The sequence below is a fragment of the Sturnus vulgaris genome, chromosome 11 (assembly GCF_052056855.1).
Source record: "Sturnus vulgaris isolate bStuVul1 chromosome 11, bStuVul1.hap1, whole genome shotgun sequence".
Taxonomy (NCBI): domain Eukaryota; kingdom Metazoa; phylum Chordata; class Aves; order Passeriformes; family Sturnidae; genus Sturnus; species Sturnus vulgaris.
In genome coordinates this window covers 1,195,680-1,213,273 of record NC_142253.1, presented here as the reverse complement: position 1 = coordinate 1,213,273, position 17,594 = coordinate 1,195,680, and the positions used below count along the sequence as shown (strand labels likewise).

General features: G+C 47.6%; 1 protein-coding gene across 1 annotated transcript; it reads left to right on the top strand.

Annotated features, from left to right (window-relative positions):
• Window positions 1-2,864: 2,864 nt before the first annotated feature.
• On the top strand, window positions 2,865-17,146 carry ARL8B (ARF like GTPase 8B). The gene is made up of 7 exons (XM_014873892.2): window positions 2,865-3,197; window positions 11,646-11,726; window positions 12,321-12,394; window positions 12,789-12,882; window positions 13,469-13,536; window positions 13,738-13,808; window positions 15,203-17,146. Exons 1-7 carry the CDS (start codon window positions 3,075-3,077, stop codon window positions 15,250-15,252), a joined length of 561 nt encoding a protein of 186 aa, XP_014729378.1. The 5' UTR covers window positions 2,865-3,074; the 3' UTR covers window positions 15,253-17,146.
• Window positions 17,147-17,594: the final 448 nt, after the last annotated feature.

Genomic DNA, 17,594 nt, shown 5'->3' with positions numbered 1-17,594 from the left:
GCCCCCAGCTGCCCGAGCAAGGCTCCTGTTTGTCCTCGCAGTCCTCACATCGCCCAAATCCAGGAACCTCTCCCTCCCTGACAAGGCAGGATCCTGCCCTGGGAGGCACCCACATTCTCTAGGACATTTTCCCAACACCCAGCTGAATCCCTGGAAGAAAACCAGCATCCAGAGGAGCTGCGGGCACTGACAGGGAATGTGTGTTTGCCTGCTTCGAGCACGGCTGGTGAGCAAGCAGGAAGGCAGAATCTCAGAGCAATATTGTCCCTGTTTTTTGGCTGTGGCAGCAGGGGAGGTGCCACACAGCAGGCGTCTGGAACTCATCAAATCAATTAGCTCCTTTGTCTGCGGGAGGAGTCGTTAGCCAGAGACAAATTAAAGGAGCGTCCAGTAGGATATTCTATTCTGAGACGAGCTGTCCTATTTTCTCATGCTAATGACAGGCTCCCAAATCCGTGCACAACTTAGCTCGTTATTAGAACTAATTGGTGCCAGGCATTCCATCCTCTCTGATAGGGCTAACCATGGGGATGAAATTTTCTGAGTTAATGAAGCAGAGAATGGATTAAGAATTTTCAAAGTGCAGTTCATATCTCAGCTTAATTGGAAGGAGTATATTAGTTGGCTTTTTTTTTTTACGGATACAAAAGAAAGCCGTGGTTTGGGGTGGAAAAGCACATGCACAAACGCCACTGAGGAGATGGGAATTTCTCATTTCAGCGTGGCAGCGTTTGAAGGCAGCGCCTTCCCCAGCACGGTGAGCCTGAGGAGGGATGGAAATGGGATTTATTCTCGTTATTCCTCCTGCACAGGGCAGAGACCAATTAGTGCAGATGTCCCCAGGCCAGGGAGCTGCCCAAGGACTGCTCTGGGCGTGGTGCATCCTCCCGATGGAGATCCACATCCCATTTTAATTGTTCTTTACACGTGTTTTACACTGTTCTGAAGAGTAGTGACACCCGTTTTCTTTTTCTGGCTCAGATTTTTATTTTTTTTCCTGTGTGATTTAGAAATTTTCCTTCTGCCAGCAGTGGAGAAGGAGAATCCTTTGTAGGAGTCCCAGACACAGCATGTAACCTCTGCTCCATATCCAGGCAGCCCAGTCCATTCTTCGTGCATTTTCTTAGCTCTTTAATATTTGTAAAGACAAATTTAAAATAAATAATAACAAAATAAACAATAAAATAATAATAATAGAAAAATAATTTGAATGCTACTGAAGCCAGGTGCAAAAGAGCAGCTCTTTTCCAACCTCTTGACAACCAACAACTCCTGTTCAACATCCATGAATAACCCTTAATTTGAGTCAGGAAAGTTTTGCTGCAACATCATAAGAAATCCTGAGGAAAAAGATTGTCTTTCAGGGGAACAGAAAATATTCCTCAGGCATTCTGTAGGTTCCTCTTGATTTTTTTTCCTCCATTTGCTCCTGCCTGGCCTCACAGTGCACAAGTGTAACTCCCCAGAGAGCTGGAGCCACAAAATTTGTGAATTTGGGCTTACTGTGACTGGGAATTAAAATAACTCCAGTTACAGTGACAAGAACCCTGGTAAATCACACGAAAAGTTCATGCAAAATGCATGCCACTACTTCAACTCATCTTGGAAACTTCCTGCTGGAAACTAAAGTGACCTCAAATAAATGCACCTAATGGAGCAGTTTGGTCAGTGTTATCTACTTAAAGTTTTTTTGGCTGAAGTGGAAAGTCAGTTTGTCAAGTTTGTCAAAGTCCATGCAAAAGGCAGGAACTTCTGGAGAACATCTGGTCATATGAGGAAAACTGGGAATAACGAGGTCCCTTAGGTTTTGGGAGTTCTATGATCACATACAAGGTTTTGTATTTCACTTGATTAAAATGAACTTCGGCTAACTGGAAATTTTACAGTTGATATTTTTTTAATCTGTATTCCTCTGCAAGCTGGGGTTGGGTTTGTGGTGACTGTGAATGTGGGTGGCCCTGGCACCTCTTCACCACATTCCCACCACAGTGGGCAAGGATGAGAGGGCACAGATGGAAACTGTGCCAGGGGAGGGGCAGGTTTGACATCAAGGGGAATTTCTTCATGGAAAGGGTGGGCAGGTGTTGGAAGGGCTGCCCAGGCTGGTGGAGTCCCCATCCCTGGAGGTGTCTGAGGAATGACTGGACATGGTGACAAGGTCTGGGTGACAAGGTGATGTTGGGTCATAAGATGGACCCGATGACCTTGGGAGTCTTCACCAGCCTAATGGAGCCTGTGATGGAGAGGGCAGGGCAGAGCCTGCTCCATGGTGGGCTCAGGTGTGTCACACCCCTCCTTGCCACACCCACCATGGTGGGCTCAGGTGTGTCACACCCCTTCTGGCCACATCCACCATGGCTGCTCAGGTGTGTCACACCCCCTCATTGTCACACCCCCTCATTGTCACACCCACCATGGCTGCTCAGGTGTGTCACACCCCTCCTTGCCACACCCACCATGGTGGGCTCAGGTGTGTCACACCCCTCCTTGCCACACCCACCATGGTGGGCTCAGGTGTGTCACACCCCTTCTGGCCACATCCACCATGGCTGCTCAGGTGTGTCACACCCCCTCATTGTCACACCCACCATGGCTGCTCAGGTGTGTCACACCCACCATGGCGGCTCAGGTGTGTCACACCCCTTCTGGCCACACCCACCATGGCGGCTCAGGTGTGTCACACCCCCTCATTGTCACACCCACCATGGCGGCTCAGGTGTGTCACACCCCCTCATTGTCACACCCCCTCATTGTCACACCCACCATGGCGGCCCCTCCTCTCCCGCCGCGGGTCCTCCCGGCCGCCAGGGGGCGCTGCGGAGCGGGGCGGGGCCAGCCTGGCCGGGTGACCGCGGCGTCACGTGAGGGCGGCGGGGGGAGCCGGGCCCGGACGAGCGCGGGTGTCCCGGAGCGGCCGAGAGCAGCGCCCGGCACAGCCCAGCGCGGCTCGGCACGGCACAGCCCGGCACAGCCCGGCCCGCAGCGTCCCGGCCCGCCGGAGCCATCGCCCGGCCCAACCCGCAGCGCCCCCGGCCCGGCCCGCAGCGCCCCCGGCCCGCCCGCCCGCCGCCACCATGCTGGCGCTGCTGTCCCGGCTGCTCGACTGGTTCCGCTCGCTCTTCTGGAAGGAGGAGATGGAGCTGACCCTGGTGGGGCTGCAGTACTCGGGCAAGACCACCTTCGTCAACGTCATCGCGGTGAGCGGGGCGGCGGCGGGGCCGGCAGCGGCCTGAGCCCGGCCCGGGCCCGCGGGGATGGAACCGGGCCGGGGGGATGGAACCGGGCCGGGCCGGGCCAGGCCGCGGGGATGGAGCCGGGCCGGGCCGCGGGGAGCAGCGTGGGAGCCCTCGCTGGGTGGGATGGCTGAGCCCGGGGGCTGCCGTGCCTCCCGAAAACTCCGTGTGCTAATGGGAACCGCGGGGACAGCGATCCCACAGCAGGGCACGGCCCCACAGCGTGCTCTGAAGGCGCCTTTCCATCAGGGTGTCGCTGTGGCGGGGCTCATGTGAGCAGATGTGGAGATAACATTGTGTGTCTTCAGCTGCCGCCTCCCTTTGACTGGTTTTCGGTAGTCCTAAATCATTTAAGTGTCAGCAGCCACTCACTCACGGTTCTCCTCTCAAATATTTTCTTATCGAGTGCTGAAACCGATATCAAATAATCTCCTTTCTCTTAAGGTACAACTTAACCTAAGAAGTACAACTCACAAGCACAAGCCCATCAGCAGCAAAGTGCTGCACTGGGGCCTGCTGATCTGGTGATGTGCCTGGAGCAGGTAAAGGAAGGGTGTGGGAATACTCCTACACGAAGCTTTTCCATTGTGGAACGAGATAAAGAGTGACTGCCTAAATGGCGTGTTCAGGTTCATCAGTGTCCTGCTCTGCTGATGTGTGTGATGGAAGACATTCCAGGAGAGCTCCTGAAATGGGCAGCCAGGGTAGCTTTTGGTTTTTCAGGGAGCTGAGTGACCTGAGTGCAGTGCACTCAGAATGAGAAAGTTGATGTCTCCAGCTTCAGAGTGAGCATACCTTCAGCTTGTCTTTTGGTTTTTGAGGCTGTGTCCTTAACACCATGGAATACTTGTAAGAATGTATTTATTTAAGTACCAGATGAATGAGTTACTGGCTGGGAAAAGGACTTTCATTCTCTTGCAGTTATGTATCATCCTTGCACACTGACAAACAACCTGGCAAAACATAACCAAGCCATTGTGTAGCTCAGGTGTGAGCACTCAGTGGGCATCCTGATAATCATGGAAAATGGGTTACTTCATGAAAGGTGACTTTTCTCTGGCTATCTGTTAGCTGAAAGTTGCTGGAGTAACCCAGGAATGCCAGGAGCCTTTTCTTTCACACTCTGCCAATACATCTGGCCTTGGATTTGTACAAATAGAACTCTGAAATTGTTGAACAGCCTCGATCTGTGGCTGCTGAGCTGATAGTGGAGTGTTTCTGCAGCTGGGGGCTCTCTGCAGGTTTTTCATCCTCTGGAGACCTCCTGGTGATGGCACTTGACAAAAAAAATGCTTTGCTTCTGTATTCTAGTAGCAGCACATGTTTGGGGAGTTACCTGTGAAACTCACTGCAGGTATGTGCAGCAGTCAGTAGCTGCACATCTTCATCTCCATCATCTGTAGCTGAGTCCATCTAAGTTGTCTCCAGTGGGAGAAGTTTTCCTAAAGCTGGAGTCTGTTTGCAGCCTCCTCTGCGGGGGTTGAATCTTGCAAGGTTTCAGCCACATGTTAGGATCACACCCAGGCATTTATCTGAGTGAGTGCCGTTCAAAGAGCCTTGCAAAACCCCGGGGAAGGAGGAAGCTGTTGAGCATGCTGACACAGCCTCCTTAGCTGCTTTAGTTTGGAAGCATCAGGTCACGTTTCTGAAGTTTTTAATTAGGAAATCTGGTGAGTCTTTACACAAAAAAAAAAAACAGAGGGAAGGGGTTTGCTCAGGTTTGTATTGGTTTAAACCAAATAATAGCATAAGCTTCAGTTACCAGTGCAGAATCACTTTTTAGAGAAGTGCAGTCCGTGGCATGCAGAGCTGACTTCTTATTTTCTTCCTTGACTGACTTTAGTTCAGAGTCTGCATTTGGGAATGAGTGCAGGAAAAGAACAACTGCTCTCTGCAGGCCAGTTAATGGTTTGGGTGGATGAGGCTGTTGGGATTCCTCAAGACTGAAATGAAAGGAATGACACAGCAAGATGCCCTGTAGGGTAGCTCTAAAAGCTGGAGTGCACACCAGGAACTTGGTGTGGCTTAGCAGGTTGTGTGCTCCCTAACCAAGGGCTGCTGCCAGTCTCGACAACAAGTGAGTTTAATCCAATATAAATCTCTAATGTAATCTGTGCCCATCAAATCAGGCACATGGAAAACTAGAGGGAGAACTCAGCCACTTACACAGGGAAGCTTGGTACAAGGCCTGACTGCTGCTGAAGGGAACAGGCCACGAGAGGCAGACAGTCCAGTTCTAGAATAATCCTTTTCTACATTGGTAAGGGGTTTCAACCTTACCTTTCAACAGTGTAAACAAACACTCGATGTGTAATCAGACTAAAAGGCCTGGAGAGACGGGACAAGAGGGAGTGGCTTTGAACTGAGAGCTGGAGAGGTTGGTTTAGATATCAGGGATAAATCCTTCCCTGTGGGTCACAGGGTCTCAGAGAAGCTGTGGCTGCCCCTGGATCCCTGGAAGTGTCCAAAGCCAGGTTGGACACTGGGGCTTGGAGCAGCGTGGGATAATGGAAGATGTCCCTGCCCATGACAGGGGTGGCACTGGATGTCTTCTTGAATGTCCCTCCCAACCCAAACCCTCCTGTTATCAGTTTGATTAGAGCACAGTGTTAGCAGTGAGATCTCGTTAGAGCTGGATGCAGCTAATGCAGCTTCTGCTTTTCTAAGGCTCTGCATTAGTCACTGTCTCTAATTAGATATTAAGCCTAAGTTTTCCATGTGCGTGAGTAAACTTGCTCACAAGGGAGGATATCATTTCTTCCTGCTCCTAATTTCCCTAATGTGGATGGCCTGTGGCTCTTCTTCAGAGAAACTGCATGTCATCCCGGGATGGCAGCTGGAACTGTGGGCTCCTTCTCTGAGCCCTGCAAAGGGCTTTTATTTACAGACCCTGCAGGACCTTGTGGTGCTTGCAGCTCCTGGCCTCCCCTCAGCCCTGGGAGCCGTGGCTGTGCTGCTGTGGGGAGCAGGAGAGGTGAGGGGGCTGCTCTGGCCTGTGACACAGCTGAAACACGACTCAAGTGAGCTGAGCCTGCAGGATGGGGCTCCCCTGCAGCCTCAGCAGCGTGGCTTATGCACGAGTGGCACGTCCTGGGCTTCCTGCAGAAGTTTAGCCTGATGCCTGGTAGGTTGATCCTTGATCCAGGTGTTTGGCACTGGAACAGCTCTTTAATCTGATAGTGAGCAGAGATCTGGAGGAGTGGGAGGAAGTTGGACTTTTCTGATACAGTTACCAGGTTTAAAAGCTAAACTCAACCTGTTTGTGTAAATAAGAGTAACTAAGGTCTTTTTTTAGGATTTGTGTCAAAGCCTGAATTAGTGTGGCTGGTTTTTTAACTTTGGAATATCTGGCAAGTGTTGGAATGAGACTGTGGTTTCTAGAGAGAGGCAATTCCTGAAGTGCCTCTCAACAAAGCATTCGTTTGGCCAGCTGGGAGCTGCAACTTCCTTCTGTTCTCGAGACTGTTAGAAGCAACTTTGACTTGAAGAAGCCACACCAGAGAAGTGCAGCAAAATATTGCTCTGAAGAGCTCCACTGCTGTTTTAGTGCCTTTTGAACCACCCAGGTAGGCCATAAATCCCATGTGTTGTCACTTCACACACACCGTGGCTAAGGGAAAAAGGTGATAAAATTTGAGGTGTCTCTTAATGGCAGAAATCTCTTGAAATGCATTGCATCACTCCATTAGCTAATAAGGCTCCTGGGAGGTGACTCAGAGCCTTTATTTGAGGTCCTGCTTTATGTACTCTAGGTGGGCTAAAATAGGTGACTGAAATCAGAATTTCCTTTTTCCTGTAGAGCACTTTGTAAGCAACGGCATCTGGATAAAGACACTTTCTTCACTATCAGAAACATGAAATGTCCCGAGCTCTTACATGACTGACTTCTAGACAGGCATATGCCTTCTTTATGGTAGATACTTGCTAAGCAGTCCATGTATTTATAAATATTCGGTTAAAGTCAGGGCTGGGGAAATAAAAATGCCTTTTCTTGTCATGTACCACTGTTTTGGTTTCTGCAGGAATCATACCTGGAAGTGCTGTTGGGAAACCTTTCAGGGATTGAAGTTTCTCATCTGGAGGTCAGGCTTCTGATCACGATCACAAGTAGCTGGAACACTGAAATATTTGCTAAAGAAGGAGGCTGGACTATGGGAAGTTGATTTGTCCATTTATGATGCACTGCTTGGTTGAGGCTATGAGTGTTGCAGAGGAGGCTTAGTGTAGGGGTAGCTTGATATAATGCTAAAATTGCACTGCTTTTTAAATAATTTTTTTCAGAAGACATTTTGGAGACATGCAGCATTTTTTCTCAGTGTGAAAAGAAAGAAATGTTTAGGATTGAGCAGCAGGGTTTAATGTAATATTCTGGTTCAGGTGGATTGGGAGTGTCCTGGCTGGATTCCATACTCCAAAGTGTTGTCTCCTAGTTGGTTAAGCTTGTTTGTGATCTCATCTAGCTGGATGAAAAGTATTATGATTAAAGATAAAGCAATCTTTGCTGTGTAATAACAAAGTCTGTATGAAGAAATTGGTTCTATAACAGTAGTGAATCATGTCAGCTTTACGAGATGCAGACTAAAGGCTGCCCTGACCTTCTCTGATGATACAAAGAATGGCCTTGTGCAGGCTGTGGAATCAAAATCAAGCTGCTTAGGGGGCTCACAGTCTGGTAAGGGCTGCCCAAGGCCAGGCTGGACAGGGCTTGGAGCAATCTGGTGTAGTGGAAAGTGCCCCCTGCTCATGGCAGGGAGTGGAACTGGGTGGTCTTTGAGGTTCCTCCCAATTGAAACCACTCTACCATTCCACAACTCCCTGGAATTTGAGTTTCTGGCTGTAGCTTATGGTTGTGAAGAGGCAGATGAAGAAACCCAAATGTGGTTTTGTTTGGTTTATGTTTTTTTGATTCAAGACAACTGGAAATGGTAGGTTTAATAAGGCTGTTGTAATATTAATGAAGTTATAAAAGAGACTAAACTCGCACCCTTTGTACACTTCTGCAATGTCAGGGGAAGGCAAGATAAACACTTGTCCTAGGTTTTCCCCTGGAAATGAACTGTACCTGTAGCTGGCTTGTTCAGAAGTGCTGCAGTCTGTGATTTAGTGCTGCTGCTGATCCAAGGTGAGCTGAACCCAAACTGATCCACGGAATAAAGTCCCTTAGTTCAGTCTGGATGCAGTTCTGCTGCTCTGAATAATCCTTATCCAACATAAGTACTAATCTGGGTAAGTGGGTTCATGCTGCACTAAAATCTCATGTTTGGGGACTCCAGGAGCTTTGAAGGGAGCATCCCTTAAGCCAGGAGGCTGAAGGATTAGTCCTGTGGGTTCTTTGTGCATGAGGCCTCTGACATTGGCTCTGTTTAGTCTCCCTGTCCTTTATCTCCCACACTGCTTGGACTTAACTTTGTTTGGTGACCTTCGGCTTGTGCTGGTGCTGCGTGGTCTGTGTGACCTCGGGGCTGAGGTTTCCATCAGAATCCCTGCTGGGACAGCTCCTGCCCTTCCAGGAGCCCTGCGGGGAGTTCAGGGTCTGCCTGCTGGGGTGGGCACCGGAGCTGAAAACAAGGCATTGCTGCATTTGTCAGCAGCTACTCCTGCTGTCCTTGATGAGTGTTGGAGCAGTGCTGCTGTGTGTGACAACAGCCAAAGGCTTTCCCATCGGGAATTGAAAATATTGCTGTGCATATCAAACCTGGTTTAAAGCTGGTCTTGTAGAAGGAGAAAGCGTTTTATTGTGAGCACACAGTGACAGCACCGAGCACTCTGCTCTGGGAGGGAAGGCTGATTCAAATGAAGTGGCTGCTAGTAAAAGTATGTTCCTTTTGTTCTGCTCTTCGAGTAGCTTTTGCATATGAATACTCTAAGTTGAAGCTGAACTTTTTCCTCTTTTTCCTGGCTTTTTCCTCTGAGGAGGTAGTAAATAAAAGCCCTCTAAATTCTGAGTTTAGAGAACTGTTTCTGGGCCAAGACAGTTGAATGTGGTAGCAGAATCCATGAAAGGAGATCACTGTCTGCTGCTAAAATCCTTTACAATCGTTTTAACCCATTTTTGACCTGTCTTAAAAGACTGCCAGTAGCTTTCTTTGGGTCCACTGCCTGTGAGCAGAGAACACCCACGCTCACATCAGGGGAAGGTCTTTTAAATGAAGACCTGAGCTGACCCTGCTCTGGATTGTCACTCTGCAAAGCAGAGAACAGGCAGCTGAACCTCAACTGAGCAACTGCAGTTTTAATGTTTTGAGGTTTTCAGCAAGTCAAAACAAGTTTGGGGATGTGCAGTGTGGGTAGAGAGCACTTGGGAAGGAATAAGATGCAGCAGCTTTCCTGAAGATTCTGTAAAAGTTTCCCTGTGGTGGGTCACAGTAATTTCAACATTACATTAAAGATGTGGCAAATGAAGTGCTGCCTCAATCTGCAGGAATCTGTATCCTAAAAGAGCAGTGGGAGAACATGAAATTGGTGCTGAACAGGCTGCAATTAGTGGGATGACTGGCACAGTGAGTGCTGCAAGGGAGGGCTGTAAACTCCTCACGAGGATGGGCAGGGAGTGTTTGGACAGCCCAGAGCTTGATGAGGATCATGATAAGGTTTTTTGTGGGTAAGAATAAGGAGGAAGGCCAACAAGGCAGATATCCTGCTGGGAGGCTCTTCGAGACCATCAAGCCTAGGATGAAGAGGCACCAAAATCCTCCTCAAGCTGCTGGGAGAAGTCTCACCGTGGCTAGGCCTTATTCTCATAGGGGACCTCAGCTTCCCACATGTCTGCTGGAAATAAACCCAGCAGGGAGGTGATGAGTCCAGGAGGTTCCTGGAATGTGTGTTCCTATTGATAAGAACAGCTCTCGAGAGAAGGATCTGGAAGGATCTGAGTGGGAATAGTTGGCAGCAGCTGGGGTAAGGCTCAGCAGTGCAGAGATGGAGGCTCAGGGAGTGCTTGGGAGTGCTGGGATAGGAGCTGTGGGTGTGGGGTGTGACTGTGGAGGCAGGAATGTGGAGGCAGGAATGCTGTGGTGCTTGAGCAAACCGTGGCAAGTGACCCTTCAGAGGCAAGATTGGTTTGAGGAGCTGAACTGAGCTGCCCCAGCCATGGCAGCACAGCTGAGCATCAGCTCTGGGCTGTGCTGCTCACTCTGGCTGCAGTGGGCAGCTCAGGCCCTGGCATTTTGGGCAGGAATAGGCAGCTCCTGGACTGGCATTCCCATTGGGCACCCACCCTGCTATGTTAGAAGGGGCAGAGTGGCTTCTGAAGCAGTGCTGCAGAGTCTGCTCCTCGGGCAGCCCTGGTCCTGCTGGCCACACTGTTCCTGATACAAGCCAGGAGCTGTTGTCCTTCATGGCCACCTGGCCAGGCTTGGTTGCTCCTTGCAGCTTGTGGGCAGTCAGGCCCTAACTCTGGGGTGGTGTGTCTGCTTCAGAGATCCCAAAAGGCTTTGAACCCCAGGCAACTTCTCTGGGCAGTGTCAGGGGAGAGATGCAGACTTTGCTGCTGTGATATCAAACCCTAATTAAACAACTGAATGCTTTGGGATCAACCTTAATTTTTCCAAATGTGCTGGACTGTCTGGTTCTATTACAGATAATGGATGTAGTGAGCTTCATAATGGCCACTGTGGCTGTTTCACCTTCTGCCAAACAGCCAAGGGAGAAATCTGTAGTAGTGTTGAAAACTCTTGTTGTGGCTGCAGGAGATAGTTGGGAACTTGGCTCTCAAGCTGCTGCAGATGGAAGTGTTACAGACAGTGAAACATCTGCCACTGGAGCAGCTCTCCAGTGCAGTGCTGTCAGTTGTGTCCCAGCTGGGAGTGGTGCTCAATGTGTGCTGGAAATGGGCTCAGACACTCTGGAGCTGCCTTTGCCACTGCTGAGCACGTTGGCCACTGTGGCCTGGCAGGAAGCTGACCCGTCAGGTCCTTCCACTCTGCAGCCTTTAACACTCCTCAGGGAGTCACCCCATACCTGTGGGTTGGAGCTTCCTGCACAAGAATGATTTATTACTGCAAATGCTGGCCAGAGAGCAGCTTGCATCACAGGGAGCCCTTCTGGATATTTCTAGCTCCCAGGTAATTGGGAGATCCTGACATGCAGACCTTGGCTCCAGCAGAAGTAGTGAATGGCTCTTTTCCTCCCCTTGCCCTGACTGTCCATCTGTTAAGCTGTGCAGACACTTTGCCGAGTGACTTTGCTCCCCTGGCTGCCTCAAGGCTTGAAAAACGATTTCAGTGCTTGTAAGAAATGAGTTGCCTGACTTCACACAAGCTCCAGTACACATGGATTTAACATCCCTGACTTCTTGGCCGTGAAGCCTTCAGTTGGAAGGCAAATGGTTAGAAAAAGCTTGGGATATTTTACTGTGTAAACCAGTTGTGTCAGATAAGCACTACATTTAACTTTTCTTTTTTATTTTTCCAGTCAGGTCAATTCAGTGAAGATATGATTCCTACCGTGGGCTTCAACATGAGGAAAGTTACAAAGGGTAATGTTACAATAAAGGTATGTTGCCATTGTTGACTGTTTTCTTTAGCTTCTAGTTTAAAATTTACATGTTTGCTCTGTTTTGCTTCCAGCCTTGAGGCAAATATAGAAAACTGAAGAGGCTCAACTAAATCTGTCGAGTAGCTTAAGAAGACATTTATGTATATTTATGGAGTTTCTGAAATGAGAATCTGTGTGATTCCCAGGTTCATGGACTAGTTGAAGCACTGTTGTGATGATGCTGTCTGGCTTAGATCTGAGTGTTTGAGGCTCAGAGATGCTGCTTTCCTTCTCATCAGTTTGCTTAAGGGAAGGTTTGCATCAAAAGCAAAGCTTTAAGTGAATACATTGTATTTTCTTGTGTACCTCAGTGTGTTACCTTCTTACACAGGATGTTCTTGCCTCTGGTGCAAGGTGCTCCAGTTTGCATCTCCTGCTGTTGGGCCCTAAGCTCTGAGCAGCTGTGCAAGGGATTATTCCTGTTTTAACTTGGGAAAGGTCAAGCAGCTGCTTAAGGACAAAGGAAAAAGTGTTGTGATTTCTTGTCTTATCTTTGCCTGACATGTTTAAACACAGTGCATGGCTAAATTGTCTTTCTCCCCTTGCCTTAAGATTTGGGATATAGGAGGGCAGCCCCGATTCCGGAGCATGTGGGAGCGATATTGCAGAGGAGTTAATGCTATTGTGTAAGTGTCCTTCCTTCACGTGTGCTTCTCTTCTCTGGCAGCCTTCCTAACACTGCATGCCTCACTCTGTAGTTCTCCTTGTGATTCTGAGCCTGCACTGCAACCACACTGACCTTTTTCACCCCTAAGTTCAGGGCTCAGGATGGGTTATTTTATCAGTGTCTGATCTGGAGTGCTAACTCCTCCCTGTCTGAACTGGGTACAGTGCTGTCTAACTTCCTTCTACTCTGCTCTTAGAAAATTTTTTTTAAAAGAACTTAATTCTTCACTCAGAAGTCCTAGCTTTGTTTAAAGCCTTGTTGAATGTGCTCAAAGCTGTGTAAAGTGTAAAGGAAAGAGTGATGTTTCTGCAGGAGCTCAGTGTCACTGACCTAACCTGAAATTCTCTTTAAAGCTACATGGTAGATGCTGCAGATCGTGACAAAATAGAAGCCTCTCGAAATGAGCTGCACAATCTTCTAGATAAGCCCCAGTTACAAGGAATCCCTGTAAGTAACATCACCTTAAACACCTTTAAATGTCTCTGAGGAATGTGCATCACTTGAGCAACTCTGCAGTCTGCCTTGAGCTCTGAATTGTAATGCCCAACCTTACTGGTCAGTGTAAGCATGAACAATACCTGCCCCCAGTGCCTTAAACCAATTTTTGACCTTCAGGGGTCTTATTTCATTCAGTGCTCACAAAACATAATAAATACAATTGAAACAGTAGTTTAGAGGATTCCACAATGTGAGTTTGTGCTATTGACTGCAGATTAACCACAGTGGGGTACAGAAGTGTAGAGTAAGTTTGGGGAATCTCAGATGAGTGTCTGCAGATGTTCTCACATTTATCTCCTGATGTATTGTCGTGCTTGCTCTTTGCACAGAGCAGTTTATTTGTACCTCCCCCTTTCCCTGTGACTAGGTCAGTCTTTTTTCTTGATCTGGTTTAACAATGAATATCTCATTCCATTAGATTTAGTAGGCAGATGCAGACTGCTCATGAGACTCCTTTGAAGTTTGTTGGTTTTCTGGTTTTGGTTGGGGTTTTTTTTCAGGCAAAGCCACAACCCTTTCCTTCTCTGGATTTCAGGTTCTAGTACTTGGAAATAAGAGAGACCTTCCTAATGCTTTGGATGAGAAACAGCTAATTGAAAAGATGTAAGTCTAACCCTTGCTAAGAAACATTTCTCTTACTCAATAAATTCATGTACATAGGGTTGTTATTAGATCAGGAAGCTCGCAGTAACTGAATATTGCACAGAACAAGTTGTGTGGGAAAGGGGAAGAGGAGCAGTTCAGATTGTCAGTAAGAGTCCTTGTGTCAGTGAAATGTGCCCTGAAATGTTCTTTCTTTCCTAGGAACCTTGCTGCTATTCAGGACAGAGAAATCTGCTGCTACTCAATTTCGTGCAAAGAGAAAGATAATATAGGTAACTATTAACCCAAAACACAGAATTATGAAGTGCTGTCAGAGGGTGGACTGGGGGGATTGTAACTTCTTAAACACAAACCTCCTGTCTTCAGGAAACCAGGAACAAATCCAAGACCAATGTGTGAGTGCACTGATTACATTCAGCATAACTCCTGATAGCAGTGAGGAAGCCTGACTGGTTTTAAAGCTTTAGGGGTTGTAGTTACCAAAAAATGTCAGTGCCTGTGAAATCTGCTCCTTTCTACAGTCAGCTTGCAGGAGAGAGCTGACTAGTCCATTAGCTTGGCCTGAATGATTTTATACCTCTGCCAGGTGCTCTCACCTCTGCCTCACTTGGTGAAGATGCCAAGTACCTGCAGCAAGTTTTTCCTCAAGTCATTCTCTTGGAATAGTCACCTTCCCTTGCTGTGTTATCAGAGCACTTGGTGTTGTGGCATCTGCCAGTCTCTGTTCCCTGCAGCCAAACAGTGCCTTTTTCTGGCACAGACATCCAGTGCTTCAGAAGTTGGGGAGTTCAAAGCAGGAACCACGTCCTGTGTGATCTCTGGTGTTTGCCATAAGCTTTGTGAGTAAACTGAGTCATCTCAGCTGAGTGAAAACCGAATTTAACACTTTCCATCCTTTTCCTGATGCCTTCCATGGCTGCCATGGGATTAACACGTGCATTTCCAGGGTAACAGGACTTTGCTGATGAGGAAACTTCAGGGTGATGCTCCCAGGAGAAGCTCTAAAGGATACCAGGATGGCTTTATAAGAAAAAAAGCTTCTTTCTAGGAAAACTGAATAGTCAGTGGAACAGTTGTGACTTCCAAGGAGCCCATGTCAGCTTAGCATCAGTTAAAGGTTCAGACATGGTGGAGGGAAGCACAGACTCCTTTCTGTGGAGATTCACACGAGGCTCCCAGCACAGCTGAGCATCACTGAGGAGCTGCTGGAGGGGAGCCAGGGCCTTTCCCTTCCTCAGGAGAGGCTCTCCCAGGCAGGGAGGAGCATGATGCCCTGTACCCCAGGGCTAAACTGCTTTGTTCTCATCAGGGGAGGAGCTGCAGCCTGGCTGAACACAGCAATGCTGATCTAAAATGAATTATTGGAGCCACAGTGAAGTGTCTGATGAAGGAATGTCTTTTTCCTTGAGATGGACAGAACTGAGGAACCAGGATGTGTGGGGGCAGTGCCACTGTCATTGTTACCTAAAGGCTGCTGGGCAGTGACAGGATCAAAGCATGGACAGCAAGCATCCTAAAAATCATTCTGTTCATCTGCCCTGGGCCATCCTCTAGGGAAGGGCTTGGATATTCCTGTCCTGTGTTTGGGACACTGGAATACCAAAGCCTTGCCACTTACACCAGTACAGACACCTGAATGTGGAACTTCTCTTCTCTCTCCCTGTAGATATCACGCTTCAGTGGCTTATTCAGCATTCAAAATCTAGAAGAAGCTGAAGTCTTCCTGGAATCTCCAGTACCAGTTGGCCATAATCTCAATTGTCCACTTCCCTCCATAATGAGATACTACCCAAAACTCCTGTATCAAGAATCTGCCTTTTCACAGTTCATCTCTCATGTGCACTGCTGAAGACTTGTATTCCTATTCTGTCACAAAACAACTAGAGTTGTCATGATAAAGTCAGCACAAATATTTATTTTACAACCATCTGTGGTGGGAGGGTTGTGGGGGGGGCTTTTTAAAGAAATATCTCTACCATGTTAACTACGATGGTACACTCTGTTCTGGTTTTTCAGGGCCAGGTTTTTATATGATTTTCAGCAAGTGTTTTATTTCTAGTGTTTAGTGGCTTGAAGATGCTGATGCTTGACAGCATTAAGATTCTGTAAGATGCCACATACAGTAGTTAGAAAACATTTAAGCGTGAGTTGTGGGATACTGATTGATCTCACAAATGCATGTGATGTGTGTATGTAAGCAGAGAAATGGAAACTGTTTGCAGAGGGGAGCACAAGGCATAGATCAGCATCACTAATCTACAGCTGAGATCCTGTCACTTGAAAAAGAAAACTTAATGAATTAGGAAGGTCATCTGTTTAAAATCATTCTGTTGCTTCTGTTTAACCTTTATGTGGGGGATGGGAATGGACTGTTCTGTCAAACTTTCAAAAATTGGAGTATTCCAGCATGAAAACAATTCACTAGGAACATGAGGCTTTGTTCAAATACATTTTTCTATCTCCAGATACTCGTGGTCTCTCTCTGAAACCAGAACATGCATTCTGAGCAGCTGCATGACACCCAAATTACTGATGCTCTTGTATCGAGGCAGTTGTTGACCTTTAGCACAATCTGTGTGTAATTGTCAGTGTCTCTCCTGCTCCTGGAATGGCTGGGCACAGTTTCACCTGGTGCTATGGAATACCTGGGCTATTGTGACAACTCTAGACCCGCCTGCTTTCTCCATGTAACCATGTGCAAAGCCTGTCAGATGCAATGAAATGTTTAGCTGTGTCAAAGCACAAGAGAGCCAATGAATTGATCCTGTCTCTTGACTAGCTCCTGCAGCTTAGGGAAGTGTGTATAAACCCAAGATTGTAATGTTTCTGTAGCTTTACTTCCTCAGTGACTTCAGCATATTTAAAGGGACAGCCTCGCTCAGACTGGTTTGTTCATCCAGCAGTGTCAGTGTAGCTCCTGGTGTGTGCACATCCATGGTGCAGCTGCTTGTGTTGCCTCACACTGTGTGTGATTCCTCCCCTCCGTGTGGTTTGCATCTCCTGGGAGCCTCGGGCTGGGAGCAGTGTTCAGTCCCCCTCAGTTGTGACAAGCCAGTGTTCATGCACACTGCCATGGCCTTCCTGTCGTGTCCCAGCTCTGGCACTGCTGCACAGACACTACACGCTGCCTGCCTTCAGTCTGAAGTTGCATTTTAACTTTTTGTCCCCTTTCAGTTCTCTGAAGCATGATCCAATTAATCCATACTCTGGTGCTGTAGAGGAAAGGGTGTATTAACTTGCTACTGTAGTCCCGAGTTCACCAGAACTGCTACAGTTACTTTTATTTAGCAAATTTGCTTGTGCCTATAATAAGGAAACTAAACTAGAATGTGTGAATCTTCGTGGGGGACCAGGTCACTGTTTAGTTAACTGGCCTATAGCTAAACTTGATGTGTTTGGTGTTTATCTACTTCACTGCTTTCAGCGTTTCTGGCATCCAAACACTACCAATTGTTAACCTGTGCATTACTCTCTGCATGTGAACAACTTATACAATTACTGAACTTTGTAAATACGTGAATTTTTTTATTTAGGTGGATGCATATGTTGGTTTACTGCTCTTCAGCTTTATTCAATAAACTTATGTTTTGAGGGTTGTATTGACACTTAACTGCCTGACTTGAGTTGATGTGGCTGAACTCATGGAAAAACACAATGGGATGTCTGTCTGCTCTGCCAAAGATTACAGTGGGGGAAGAAGGATTGATAAATACCTGAGCTGATTTATATTCTGTGGTTCATCTGTTCCAGTGAAATGCTCACAAAACTACCTTTGAGGCCTGGGGCTTGCTCACCTTACCTGAGCAAGCTCAGATAGTCTGAGCAGATTTCAGAGCTTTTTTATGTGTGTGAAAAGCACTGGTCAGCTGCAGGGTGTGAAGCAGGGGCAGCCTTCTGGAGCTCTGTTTTCAGCAGAGAAATGCATGTGTCTGCAAGCTTGGTTCTTGTGTCAAGCCTAGAGTAAAACCTTTTTTTCTAGCACAAGTGTCAGATCTTGCAGTGCCTGATCATTCACTGCCAATTAAAGCAGAAAGATTCTTATCTCAGTGGAAAGGGAG